The sequence below is a fragment of the Curcuma longa genome, chromosome 10, assembly GCF_044706935.1.
Source record: "Curcuma longa cultivar G26 ecotype Majalengka, Jawa Barat chromosome 10, ITB_CL_G26_1.1, whole genome shotgun sequence".
NCBI classification, from domain to species: Eukaryota; Viridiplantae; Streptophyta; class Magnoliopsida; order Zingiberales; family Zingiberaceae; genus Curcuma; species Curcuma longa.
The window spans coordinates 1,128,233-1,143,332 of NC_133870.1; the positions used below are offsets into that span (position 1 = coordinate 1,128,233).

Consider the following 15,100-nt stretch of genomic DNA (forward strand, 5'->3'; position numbering starts at 1 on the left):
ATTTTATTTTTAAAAATATAATTTTTAATTAAGAAAATCTAATTAATTAGGAAATAAATTTCTTAATTTCAAATTTCAAATAAATTATAAAATTCTAAATTAAATCTTAATATTTTCTTTTAGGAAATAAAATTTTTAATTAAAAAATCTAATTAATTTGGAAATAAATTTTCTAATATAAAATCTCCTAACCAATTAGAAAATTTCTATAATTAGAAATTCTAAATTAAATCATAAAATTTTTTAAATTATATTTACTACTAACAACTACACGTAAAATCATTTTACGCATAGGTCTTGCACTATCCGGCTCTGATACCACTATTTGGATCGTCGTGGTGCAATGCGCATGTTTACACATTTCACAAATATGCGCAGTAAAAATATATAAATAATTAAAATAATTATTATCATAGCACATATATGCAAAATAAGAAATAACATGTACAAGACATAGTAGAAAATTAAAATTTTATAAAATAATAAATTATTCAATGCGTACCTTTGATGACGTTGAGCGAAGTTGATATCAATCAAGCGGTCCTTATCGAAGTCCCATCTCTACTGGTGATCCACGCCAAACTCTTGTCTGGACAGCTTCCAAAGACACGATTTGTGTCATCGTTTTTAATACTTGTCGATGATTGATAATGATCGATTCGAAAGAAAAATCTTATTTTAGAAAATACGCAACAACATTTGTCACGATCATTTTCTGGGGCTTTCTAACTATCACCGACAATCATATTTCCGGTGTAGTTCTGGTGGTCAACCTTTGATTGTCGATAAAGACAAATGACTGAAAACCTTTTCCGATGACGATGGAATAATTCTCCGGAAGCTTCGCAAGCTTCCTAGAGGATTATAGATGGACGTCAAACAACCGAGAATGAATGGCAACATCCTGACGGCAAAACTCCAAGCAACAATTTGATGGATATTTTGGCAGTGATTTCATAAATCACTCCAGGAAAAGAAACAAAATAGGACATTTTCTCTTCCTCTCCCACACGGCCGAAATAGGGGACCTTCTCCTCACGTGGGCCAGCGACACTCTATTCTCGAAGAAGAATAGGATGCATATCAACCCTAACGGGTGTCGGCGGCGATCGACAGAACAAGAAGAGGGAAAGAACAGAAACATGGCTAGGGTTCCATCTTGACTTCTTCCCTCCTCCAGCGCGGTGGGAACAGAGTGAAACAGAGGATGACAACCGTGTCTTCACTCTTGGCCTAGGGGTTGGTTGTCGTACTTCTCCGACGTGGACGTGGTGGGCAGAGACGCGAGGTGGCGGTTGCGCGAAGAACCAAGGCGGCGCGGCGAGTGGTCGCACGAAGGACCAAGGCGGCACGGCGGGCAGTTGCACGAAGAACCAAGTCAAAGAAGATGAACAGGGCTTTCACACGATTAGGATGGAGCTCCCTCGTACAGTCTAGGGTTTCTCTCCTCCACGTCGCCGACGACTGTTGCACGGACAGAGCAACAACAGGCGACGCCGCACCATCGGGAGAAGAAGGGTGAACAGGGCCACCATCACATGATTCACATTATAATGAGGAGCTACAATGCTTCATACCATGATTAGGGCTTTTGGTCGGTGAGTGTTGGTTGAACTGAAGGAAAGAAAACCAGACTGAATCGGTTTTATTATTATTGTAGTGAACTGGTTCACTTTTTGTTTGCTTGGTTCAATAACCAAATGACTTCCGATTTGACCCAAATTAGTTTTTTTTCTATTTGTCATCACAAGATGAAGCTCCTCATTTTTTCTATTTTTCTAAAATCTCTTCCATCATGAACCAAACCAAGTTGGTTCAATTTGATTCAAAATCAAATCGTTTGGTTCAATAACGAAATGACCTCTGATTTGAACGAAATCAATTTCGTTCATTTCATTTTGATAGGATAAATTCCATCTTTTGTTCTTTGTCCAATCCAACTAGACTTTATTTCTCTCTCATTTTGAGAATCAAATTCTCAAACTCATTTTAAATCCTTCGGAGAACTTATAGTGCATGTGACCCAATAGATTCTCGTTTATGTTGGTCGTTTGTAATGAGCTATTAATTACGAAACAATCATGAGTGACACATAGTAGTACATCATAATCTCTAATTGACCAAAAAATCAATGATTTATTTCAGAACATTTCTAAACACTTCAGCAGCTCCAATTAAACGTTTCTCGTTCCTTTCATCATCTTATACTTGCTTGGTTCAGGACATGGTTTATGTGTGTCAGTCCCCACTAGGTTGACTACATCACACCTAGCCAAGCTAGCTTTCTTGTCTTGTGGATTCAAGTTACTTGTACATTTATCTAAGAGTGCAGTACTCTTGACATGTAATGCTTTAGCCAAAGACTTTTAGTAACAATCCTGACAAGCGGCCGCAAGGTATATGTCTCCTTTTCTAAGAAACAGTGAATCCTCTATGGGTTATTCAAACACCTTCGAGCACTTCGACTTATATCCAATCGTCCCGAGTCCACACCTCCTTTGCGATGTTTTCTTAAGATGTCAAAGTATAAGCCTCCATGACCAAGATGACTTGAATACCACAAGTCAAAGGAAACTCACACTTAAGCTCCACTAAGATCTTCATTGACATATGTATAAAATCATAAGTCTCAAGGTAGGTCACTCCAATGAACTAGTTACCTTTAACTAGCATTTACATTTTACTCTCAACATCTAATGTCTCCAGCAAGCGAGATCAGCTGCTTGGCTAACCAAGGAGTTTAAAATGTGCTAGTCTCGATAGAATCGATGACGTTCATGCTCATCAATTCCTCAATTAGGGATAATTTTAATATATTCATAATTGCACATGTAGTGATGCTCACTAGTTATGATCCAATCACAAATTCTCTCATGTTATGCATTGTATTGCAGACATTTAGTAAATAAATTTAAGATCCAATCAAACACATAAAAAATATACACTCAAATAGTAAATTATTATTTATCCAATAAATAGTATAACCATAAGGTGATTACCTTAGGACACCCCTCAAATCTAACACTACTGCCTCCTTCTACAGATCTTCCTGAATCATCAACTCACCGACCGATGTGGAGGGGACAAGACTTGAGAATACATCCTCCCAGCCATGGGTTATAGGCGAGGTGATAATCCTATCTAGTACTATGGTGGAAATCTGACACGACTCCCGTGGGGTGGCAAAACAATGATCCTTTGTTGAGCTGATGAAGGTCATGGTAAAGGATTTAATAGGGATAAGAATTTACAAAGAAAGGTAAGCCTAACCTTCTAGTGAACTTGCTTATGACTTGATTGATCTTGTAGGTATGGGTTGAGGCATTCGAATTCGCCTCTAGAGGACCAGAGGCGCTGTAGTTGCAACGACAACAAAGGTCTCAAATAGCCAAGTTTGAGACTTGATTGGCCTCCAGTCAAGAATCAAAGAGGGTAGAGGTGGAGATAAAGCTACTACAAGATATGCTTCAGTCACAGACAGAGCAACTACTCTTGCGACATAAAGAAGTGAAGACTCTTCAGGCTGAAATGGACACATTACAGGGTCGACGTGAGGCCCAAATACAAGAATTGGTGGCACAAGTGATAAGTTAGGGTTTTATTGTATTTTGTTGATTCATTTTGGGTTCTTCTATGAAATTAAAATACTTAATGGATATGATTTGATTGCAATTGTGATATGTTGTATATTTGGACGATTGATTCTAATTTCTATTATTTGATGGTTAATTTTACATTAATTGAATTTGACTTTTTGTAGGACTCGAGTGGAACCAAGATCGAGCCAAATTGAGACCGAGTCCAACCAAAATTGATCAAGTCTATTGACCCAAAAATTCATGATTCATGATTCAAATGTGATTTGAGTTGAACCCATATGAATTGGAGCAGAATTGATTGAATCAGGGCTAACTTAGGCTAACTCAGACTCAACCTGGGCTAACCAAACCAGCTCCGTGTTTAAACACGCTTTAACGAGAAGTGTATAGTGCTCGCGATTTTGGCACTGTAGCTCATCTTCTTCGCGTTTTCTTCCCTTATTTTCTTCGCTTTCGAGCAATAATTGTCGGATCTTCTTCTTCCACCTTAATTTCTAGATTCTAGGAGGCGACTACAAGCTTAGTTTGGCATCAATTGTGATCAAGATCATCTAGAGAGGGTTTCTTCATAGTTTCGGTTCCCCCATCGATTCTAGCTGAGATCTTCGGATCCAAGACGATCTGAGCAACCAAGTTCATTCAAAGGGGTTCTATGAAGGTTCTTGAGGGTTCCTGAGCATCAAATTGCAAGCATTTTGAAGGATTTTAGTGGGACTTTCAAATCTTGATCGGCTCTATTCGACGTATCATGGAGGGTTTCTGAGCTACGTTGAATTGAACTGATTCAGATCAAATCAAGCTGGGATTGATAGGAGTTCTTCTGGGATTTCTGATCTTCGATTGGATCTTGTGTGACAGCAAGATAAGACGGCAAGATAAGGATTGATTTGGAAGGGAAGATCTGAGATCATTTCTGATTGTTTCTATTTTTATTGTAAATTTCATTTCTGAATTTTGTACAACAGATCTGTTACGATTCTTGAATTCATTTTGTTTGGTTAATGTATCATGTTAGTGTAGTTAGTTCTGGTTTGTAGTCAATTACATTTGATTAATTTCCTTAATTGAACTCTTGATTTCTTGATTTTAGGTTACTATTCCGTTCCAATTTGTTGTTTGCGTATCAGTTTGTTGATTGTTTAGATGTAGGATTGAGTGTTGTTGAAGTTCATTGCATTGAATTAGTTCAATTGTGTTAGTGCCCTTCAATTGAAATTGTTGATCATGAGATTAGATTTTTACATTGTTGAATTTGAATTTTAATCTTTATCAGCTCATGGTGTGTTGAATTCATGCATTAGAATCTGAATTTTACTTCTTGCATTGCTTCCTTAAATTGAGTTCAAACATTTGCTTGTTAGACCTTATCTTTGATTTCACGTTTCTTGCTTTTGATTGTTGCATTTGTTTCTTTTTCATTTACTACATTGTTAGGTTTTGTCATTCTAGCTTTCTTGCTTGATAGTATCAGCTTCGAGAATAGGTTTCATTCCATTTATAATTTCATTTAAAAACATCAAAAGAACAAAAACCAATTTCATTTACAAGAAAACCCAAAAAGAACGATGTTCTATCTTGACTTAGATATTTTTTACTAGTCCTTGGAAATTTACAAGAAAACCCAAAAAGAACAATGTTCTATCTTGACTTAGATATTTTTTACTAGTCCTTAGAAAAATACAACTCGTGGCCCTTATACTTCATTTGTTTTGTGAGCTAAGAGTTTTTTATTATAAATATTAATTTAAGGTTCACTCGTGACACTAGCTGTGGGCAATATCAAATTTTGACGCCGTTGCCGGGAATTCACTAATAGAGATTGCTTGATTTAAGCTTGTTCATACTTTCATTTTTCTTTCTTGTTACTTTACTTTTGTTGTGATCTTTGTTGGTTTATGACCAAGTCTGCAAGTGGGAATTTAGTTGAGTTTGATCCAGAAATTGAAAGGACATTAAGAGTTTTGAGGAAGCAAGAAAAAGTTTCAAACAGAACCATGGCAGAAAATCACAAGACTATAGAGGAGCTTGCAACACCTGATGATGCTTATCAATATTTTTGTATTGCTTACCCAAAGTTGGATGGAGATTTTGAGCTCAGATCTGGACTTATTCATCTACTTCCAAAATTTCAAGGGCAACCTGAGAAGATCCTAATAGACACTTACATGAATTTCATATAATATGTTCGGTATGAAGCCTCAGGGGATTTCCACTACTAGAAAAATGTTAATAGACAATGCGGAAAACGCATGATCCCTACTTAGTTTTCTGTCAAGTAAACATGCCAATGGTGATTAACCAAGGGATTATCTCAGTTTAAAGCAAAGGGTACGTTTAATATAATGATGAACAAAATAAACTCCTATATATATCATCGAGATAGAATTCTTCCTTTTTTCCAACAAAAATAAAAAACATATACGGTGGTATATGCGTTGATAACCCTGCTTTCTTGTTTTTTTTTTTCACAACCAGCTGAAAAATTAAATAAATGAATGTATTGGAGACAAATTAATTAAAACATCGAAATTAATTAAGAACACGATCGAGTTGCTCTACTTGAAGTAAATGGTCGGCCTGTCAGAGCTGGGATCCCACGAACCGGCCTCCCTCACGTACTCTAAGTACCTCAAGAACTCCGGCCTCGCCGTCTCCTTCTTTGATGGTGCCTGAAGGATCCTCATCACCGGATGCGCCTTTATGTCGTCCCTAGTAGTCGTCTTCGACCTCTTCGGCGTCGTCGTCGACGTTGCCGTCGTCGTCGTCTCGGCGTTCTCCGCCAAGTCGAAGGAGGGCTTCCGGGACGAGAGGCGGCTGTAGCCTCGCCGGCTCCAGCGGTACTCCGAAGCATTCGACATGGCCTTAGAATTAAATTAAATTGAAGAACGCGGTGATGATTAATCGCGTAGTTACGTTGTGATGCTTTTAATTAAAAGGATTTGGAGTGGGTGAGGAAGGTCGCGTACGTGTAGTAGTTGATGGGCTGAATTGTCAAAGGAGAGGTTGGTGAGTCCAACTTAATCGACCAAACAGGCAAACGTGCTTAATTTACTATTGATTTATTTAAGAACGTTTCAATGTGGATGTACATTTGACTAATTGGTTTGTTGCTAGATTTATGGATAATCAATTGATCCGGAATATTGCATGTCGAGAAAGAACTCCAAATTGAAGAGATGCGATGACAAACATATGTAAGCTAAATCTGAATGGTTCAGACAATATATAAACAGAAGCACCAGCAGAATGAAATATAATCAATCGGATGTCTGGTGAATTTGTTCTTTAATTACACAATAATTTAAATAATTATTTACACAGCTAATTAAGAACTGGATGTATATATATATATATACACACACAGTGTGTGTAAATGTGGAGCATCTCACATGCTTAATATAACTATTTATTGCCCATCGCTGGGTCTGGAAGAGCTGAGAACTTTGTGAAATGACTTGGTGTCGGCCTTAGCCAATCTCGACCGTCTATCCAAGATTGGTTCATATACTGCGAGGCTTCATCCAATGAGAACTGGTGGGACCATTCAACCCTACCTCTGGTATTTGAGCCAGGACCCCAGCTATTATATTCCCCATAATATGCAGTCCTGCGTACGTCGAATCAATATAATTCTACCATTTAATTTAAAAAGATTGAAACATATATATCATTACTAATAAAAAAAGTTAATTAATTTTATATATGGCAACTAGCTAGCTACTTACATTTGATTACTTGGATTATTCCAATCATTCCAACCTTGAGGCTGAATCGCACCAGACATGTATGTTAAAGTAAAGATTACCCTAGAGTAAGCTCCCCACGGTCGACCTAAGATTGCAGTTCCTACTCCGGCGCCGGTGAGCTTGCAATTAGAGAAGCTATACCCGGTGTCCTCCGCTGCACTCGACCGCCGTTGTGCCGTGAAGGCTCCGCCCTTCTCCGATACAGAGTGCAAGTGACATTTCTGATCGATCGATCGATCGATCTCAAATTAAGATTTGTAATTAAAGTTCATTTAATTAATTAATTACTGCGCATGCATGCATGCACACTTATGATCTTAAAAAGCTTAGCTTGAATATAATTGAATTGAGATGAACTCACTCACTCGGAAAAGAGAGCGGGCATTGCCACAGATAAAGTCGGTGCCTCCTTCGATATAGCAGTTGGTGAAATAGTGCCTACCTGCATCATCGAGCAGGGTGTCCTGGAAGCCGATGAACCTGGAAGCGTAGAATGCAACTCGGTCACCGGCAACTCGTAGGGCCACTGCCGGCCCACCTCGACCATATGTGTTCTATCGCATGCATGCAATTAGATATATATATATATACAACAAATTAAATGATGAATTGAATTGAAACTATATAGGTACGTATAAAAGTCCGTATAAATATATATATTTAATTAATATAGACATATATATACCTGGATCGTGAGGTATCTTCCCACAAAATCTGAAGCTAAGATTGAGACGGTAGGAGATTCAACAGAAATCCAAGCTTCATCATACGTTATAATGGTGGACATTGCAGTTGAGCCACTTAGGGTTATGAAGGGCTTGTCCGCTGGAACTGTTACCTTCTCTCTAGCAATATAATAGCATATGTATAATTTTCATCAAGTAAATTTATCGTGCAGTGTGTACTCATATATAATCATCAGTTGGTAGATATATATATATATAAGAACCTATAAATGCCAGGTTTGACCCAAATGAAGACAGACTCAGTGTTATTCGAGGGAACAACATTAATGGCATCCTGAATCCTTGTGAAATCTCCCTTGCCAGTTTGATCTACTCTAACCAGGATGGCAGTGGACGTATCCAAAGAACTCGAAGTGGAGACCAGCAAGATCAAACCCAATGAACAAAATAGGAGCACAATATCGGCTCTTAAACTCCCCATGGCCATGCTTAATTATTCCAATTAATGCACCAACAAACAACAATACAATTATATATATCTCACATGAATTCTCATGCATGATTATTTAAAGCTCGTCAGCCGCTCGCTTGCCCAACAAGAATGACAGCTGACTATTGATTGGTTGATTGACTTTGTAGCATATACAAAGAATTACAAGATTAAAAAAGTGACAATATATATATCTTGAGAAGCCTTTCCTTTACGTTAAGGTTTAGATAACGTAGTTGACCTAAAAATTAATTATTCCAGAGCATAGAATATATATGGCTTGACACACATTCTAATTAGCAAGATTCAATAAATTATATATAAACCAACGAATTGTATCTTAGGTCACGGTGTTAATTAATTTTGCATTGACAATTAAATGGGTCTGAAATAATGTAGCTAGCTAGCGTTCTTATTAATGTTGCAGGAATATATGGAGCTGGATTTTAACAAGCTAAGGGTGTCGTATGGTGGGCTGAACTATATTTAGTTTGCAAGGAAATTTTCTAAAAGTCCACACGGTTTTATTGCTGCTTTGGTTGGCTAGCTATCTTATAATATAATGATTTAATTTCAAATCAAATTAAGTTCATTGGATACTTGTAACGCCATGGTTGCATTGTAATCAAGTTTACTGATCGATCCGTTATCTTTCTTTACAATTTTCATTCCTTTTCAATACAAGTTTACTCAATCCCTTATCTTTGTGTATCAAATTGTGGGGATCGCAAAGGAAGGATGGCCAAAGGGTGCCCATGTGGTCTTGGAATTGTTGCGAACATATCCTGTTAGTTGTGTTTGTAACTGCTACTAGTGATTACAGGCAGTCGTTACAATTATATTCAAGTATTTGGATAAGGAGAAGACGATTTCTATACAAGTAACGCGGGATGGTTTCAGACAGAAAATTTCTATTTATGATATTGTTCCTGCTGATATTGTACATTTATCAATTGGAGATCAAATACCAGGCTCTGTATATTTAATAATAAGTGATGGGGCCTAGTTAAATATAATCCAATCGGAACATCGTCCTCTTCTATGATCAGTTGATGACCCACTTGGATTCGGGAAAGCCACTTGGATCAGGCACCACAAAAATTGTAATCCCCTAGGAATTTTAGAGTTAGAATTAATCAATTCTAAAATTAGCCAAGCCATTTAAGTTAATGAGCTCGGAGCTAGAATTATATTAAACCCATTAGATCTAGTAGGTCAGTTTTGGACCCAACTAAACCAACTTAGTTTGGTTCGTGATGGAAATGATTTTGATAAAATAAAAGAAATGAGAAAAATTCATCGCGTGAAGACGAATCAAACAAAATTGGATTGGGTCAAATTGGAGATCGTTTGGTTAGTGAACCAAGTGAACCAAGATTGAACCCGATTTGTTATAGTAACTGGTTCAATTGCTACAGTAAACCAAGGTTTTAAGTTGGTTCAGCCAGCCTAATTGTGCCGCATGCCTAAACCTTTATAATTCCTCAAAATAACTAAAATCGCGTCCCTTCCCAAACCGCGATCCCGTGCCCGACGTTGCTGCCCCTTCACCGAGCGCCGCCTGCTCCGTCCGGTTAAGGCTGCTGATCGCATTGGAAGAAGGAGAATCCAACAGAAACCCTAGTTTCCCGTCCCTATTCTCCTCCTTGTTCGTTGTTGGCCGCGCCTCCGTTCTTCTCCCATCGTGCGAGGCGCCATTGCCCGCTGATCTTCTCTCCTTGCCAACCATCGGGGAAGAAACCAGTGGTGCAACCCAGCTCCGCCACTCGTAGGAGAGAAACCTAGCCGACCAGAGGAGAAAGGGAGGAGCGGCGGTTGTGCGTCCTCTGCTCGCGATTGCAAGAGAAGACCACAACTCGCCCCTCACCGTGTCGTTGCTGGTCTTCTCGCTCGCTGTCGGAGAAGCAACGAGAGAAGAGAATGATCAAAAATAGGGAGTTTGTTGCAAGATCGAGGGAGAAGGAACAGGCCTATATTAATTAACTTGAAGCCTCGATTGCAAAATTAGAAGAGGACTATGAACGACTGTTGAAAACTTGGAGCAGCAACAAAGGATGAGGCTCAAGCAGTGACAGGTTTGATCTTTCTACTAGAGGCATTATTGTGTAGGATCGAAAGAACACGCTAGAGGGGGGGTGAATAGCGCGTTGCACGCTTTTCGACTTTCAAAAATTCTCGAACGATGCGGAAGCAAAACAATAATAAAAATGCAGCGGAAATGTAAAGTGCAGAAAGTAAGGGACGCGTTTGTTTTTACTTGGTTCACAGCGCAACGCTGCTACTCCAAGGCCCATGGTCCTTGACCGTTTACGTTGGGCAATCCACTAAGGCACTTGCCCCTTTACGGCAGCAAGTGTATCAAAAAATCCATACAAATTTTGAATACAATGATTGAATAATTGAATTACAGAGTTACCACACTTTTTGCTTTTCTCGGTCGCTCCCCGGATGTGAAATTCGGCGCCTTGGTGTAAAATGAAGTAGCTTGAAGTAGTTGCAGCACCAACGTCGAAAAAACGGAGCTCGGGAGTCACGAGAACGGAGTTTGGAGGCGTTTTGAATGAATGCTTCGGCTGCTGGTCGCGGGCCCTTTTATAGCCTTGCTGAGTCGACTCAGATGCAGATCTGGGTCGACTCCAGCCTGCGTGGCAGATCAAGTTTTATCGTCTTCGCCCGACTTCTTCTCTGAGTCGACTCCGATTGACTTCTGGGTCGACTCCAGCCTCGGTGGCAGCGGCGTTGATAATTCTTTGACTCTGAGTCGACTCAAAACGTCATCTGGGTCGACTCCAGGCTGCGTTGGCGGAAAGTCGACGCGCAGACTTCCGGATTCCAGCTGACTCGGCTGGAGTCGACTCCAGAACCCATCTGAGTCGACTCCAGACCCGAATTTTCAGCTTTTTGTCCGGAGTTCGCATTCGTCTGACTTTTCCTTCCTGCAAAAGATGTTAGCTCAAAATAATAACATGTAAAGGATAAAGTTGGTCTATCAGACCAACTATAAGTCTTAACTTCGGATCTCCAGTGAGATCCTGGGTTAGACTGACGCCTAGTGTTCCCCTCGGGAACGCGTCCTCACCCACTCCCCTCGGGAGAATTTACCTGATTGCCAACTGAGTCCTCCTGACTCGTTGGACTTGTGCTCGGCTCTGTCTTTGCCCCCCAGGATTTGTACTGCAACTGATCCTCCTGATCAGTCCAGACCTCAGCTGCAGCTTGGTCCTCCTGACCAAGCCCAGCCTTCTACTGCAACTTGGTCCTCCTGACCAAGTCCAGACTCTACCTGGTGCACTTTGACTCTGCCAAGACTTCATGCCTAGCAGCACTAGGACTTTTCCTGCAAGCTCAGTTTAACCTGGTTAGCCAAACCACATACTTAACTTGATCCTAGTTCCATAATCAAAACACTGGTTCGATCTGCTAGTGCTTCCTGCACACACAATCACTAACAAGGGTGTGTGCAATTGGATCCCTGGCCGCACCCGAGGTAGCAGTGCCATAGTGTGGTAGCATTATCGGCCGCACCAGAGGTAGCAGTGCCATAGCGTGGTCGAGCGCATTATGACGAGGAGATGAGAGCGTTGCTCCCCCATATGACTTGGGGTAGGAGGATAGGTGTACTCCGACAGGACATTTCATCATGTGCATATTGCATGGATTGCATTTGTGATTGGTTGCTGCATTTGGTTGCTGCATATGTTTGACATGCACATACATGTGACCTTATACATTTGGATTGTGATCTTATATCTGTTGCATGACTTATACCGTTGTGTTGTTATATATGATTCTGGTAGGTACAATTCTTCAGTTCAGTTTTACATTTATTTATGTACAGACATGATTCTTACTGCTAGCTAGCTTGTTATACATATTTTCTAGATATCCGTTGAGTTCATTGAACTCACTCCGTTGATGTTATCTTTTTCAGGTTGATGTCTGTCTGGAGAGTCGTGCTGCTAGCCCCTCGTCGAGTCGTCTTCAACGATTATTTTTGGTTTTGCTATATTTTCCTTTCAGTATTGGTGTCAGAACTGGTTATAGTTCATGTGGGTTTTTCGTATATGTGTTTGGTTTAGTGGTGCATGTTTATATTTGTCGGTTGTGGACCTTAGTCTCATAATTTAGTATTTGTTATCGTTGATATGCATGTGTAGGATGTGTAAGTGGCCGTGTGAGTCACCTTTACTTTATTTAATTGTATGTCTCCATATTTTGTAGTATGGATAGGCCGTGTGGGCCTTATAGTCACGTTTGTATTTAGGGAAGTGAATTGTTACAGGGAAGATGTTGCTGAAATTTCTCGAACAATCGTCTCTCGGGGCGTGACAAAAATACCACGGAATAGCAACGGAATTAGCGACGGAATTAAGTTCCGCGCGTCTCTATCATTAGCGATGGAAATAATATTATTTCTGTCGCTAATTGACGACGGAAATATGATTTCTGTCGCTAATTAGCGACGGAAATAATATTCCGTCTCTATCTCCGTCGTTTATATCGCGACAGAATGATTTTTCCGTCGTTATCTAGCGATGGAAATAATATTCCGTTGCTAATTAACGACGGAATTGATTTCCGTCTCTAATTAGCGACGAAATATTATATTCTGTCGCTAATATCGCGACTTAGGGCTCCGCCGGGCCCTTGTCGTGTGCGTTTCTTCGTTCCCGGCGTTTATTCGTTCTCTCCTCCGGCACTCTCCTCCCTCCGACACTCTCCTCCCTCCAGCACTCTCCTCTGGTGTTCTCTCTCGCGCGACACTCTCTCCTCCAGCACTCTCCTCCGGTGTTCTCTCTCGCGCGGCGATTTCTGCTCGCGGTGCACTCTCTCGGCGTTCCTCCTCCGGTGATTTCTGCTCCGGCGTTCTGTCCTCCGGCGGATTTTGCACCGGTGTTATCTCCGGCGTTGTTCTTCTCCGGCACAGTCTCCCCAAAGGTAATAGCCGACATGGTCCTTCGAGGTTATTCTCCTTTGTTTGTACGTAGTTCTACAACTACTAGAAATTTCATCCTTTTTAAGACCTCAAATAGACCATCTAAAATTCCTTTAAGTCTCAAAACTAAAATGGAATGGAGTTCTCAATGTCTTACCCTAAATCAAAACAGAGAATCCCTAGATTCCTTCCTTGTAGTTGTAAACCTTTAATCAAGGAGAGAAAGAAGGAAAACAATTTTGAGAGAAGAGGAGAGCATGGGATGGGTTATATATAATTAATAACACATTGTATTTGCCCCTCTAAGTTCCCAAATTTTATAGAGTTGCATTCAGTTGCAATTGAATTATCATGCTTCAAAATGTGTTATGGGTTTGGAACATATTTTCTCTACATCGACACAAAACACATGAGCATGAAATCCCACACATATGGAGGTGACAAGGTTAAACAGTATCCTACTGTTTCAACTGTTGTAAAATCTCAAATAGACCAATGCATCTAGGTGCCAACTTACCATTAAGAACGAAATCATTTCCCTCCCTTTGACAATAATATTTGCTAAAATACGTTGTCCCCCACTCCATACTCTTCTAGTGACTTTGGCTAGTTACAAGTCTGAGTCTAATTAGATGAATGGGGCCAACCATTACCATTCTTTGCTCTCATCCGAAAGCATTGGAGATTTACATGCCTACCTATAGATATAACACTTTAAATGGGCCCATCTCAATTAACACTTGGAAAACAATTGTTATACATAAATCAATAAGATGGAGATGATCCTCAAAATTTTAAAATGCAAGTTTGCAATAGATTTATATTTAGTTTCATTTTTTTATGGTTAACCTCGAAATGAGTAACCTCGAATAACCTCGAAGGATTTATATTTAGTTTCATTTTTGTTATGGTTAATTGAAGATTTAGGGTTAATGAGCTAACTGAGTCTAGTGAGGGATCAAGAAAATATTAATATTGATGATGTAGATTGTAATGATGAATGAAAGCCACCTTAAATAGGTTGTAATGATTAAATGGATTTCATATTTGCATAATGTTTTCTAGTATTCTATTTGCCTATGATGTGTTGTAAGAATTTATTTGTTGCAAACTTGTAATTGTAGCTCGTTTTGTTTGGTTCTTCAAATAATCCGCTGTACTCTTCGTGAGAATTTAGTGCATTGATATATGATACACTATGATATGCAATTTCTTTCATTTTAGTTGGGTGCTTAATACTTTCCAAAAATTATTAAGGATAATGTGCAATTTAGTGTGTGAATTTAGTGCAATTTCTTTCATTAATCTGTTCTTGTGTGCAAAGGTTTTGTGTGTCTTTTCTGAATCCGTCACCTTAGCGGTCCCACACGATCGGTCCTACGACCATTTGTAAGGAGGTAAATCGAGAAACTGCAGTTGGTCACGACGTAGGAGGGTATTGTCTGACTTCGCCAGGATTCGAACCTTTGCCTTCTTCTGCAAGTTTACTACATCGTAACCAACTCAGCTATGTCTCGGAGGCAAAAATTTTGTGTGTCTACATCAAGCTTCTGTCAGTAAATGAATGAGCCTTTTCAATGGTTACTCGCTCATGACAAAACAGAACAGTTCTTGCTTAGAGTAAACTTCTCTGTTTCATCAAG

The 15,100-nt window shown here is 39.6% G+C and overlaps 2 protein-coding genes across 2 annotated transcripts; both read right to left on the bottom strand.

The window, feature by feature from the left end:
- Positions 1-6,015: 6,015 nt before the first annotated feature.
- Positions 6,016-6,476, bottom strand: LOC141835706 (uncharacterized). Its single transcript, XM_074723084.1, has one exon. It carries the CDS (start codon positions 6,455-6,457, stop codon positions 6,155-6,157), a length of 303 nt encoding a protein of 100 aa, XP_074579185.1. The 5' UTR covers positions 6,458-6,476; the 3' UTR covers positions 6,016-6,154.
- Positions 6,477-7,001: 525 nt separating this feature from the next.
- Positions 7,002-8,512, bottom strand: LOC141836038 (putative pectinesterase 11). The gene is made up of 5 exons (XM_074723447.1): positions 8,295-8,512; positions 8,031-8,190; positions 7,711-7,899; positions 7,325-7,566; positions 7,002-7,206 (listed from the first exon to the last, which is right to left on the bottom strand). Exons 1-5 carry the CDS (start codon positions 8,510-8,512, stop codon positions 7,002-7,004), a joined length of 1,014 nt encoding a protein of 337 aa, XP_074579548.1.
- Between the last annotated feature and the right edge of the window lie 6,588 nt (positions 8,513-15,100).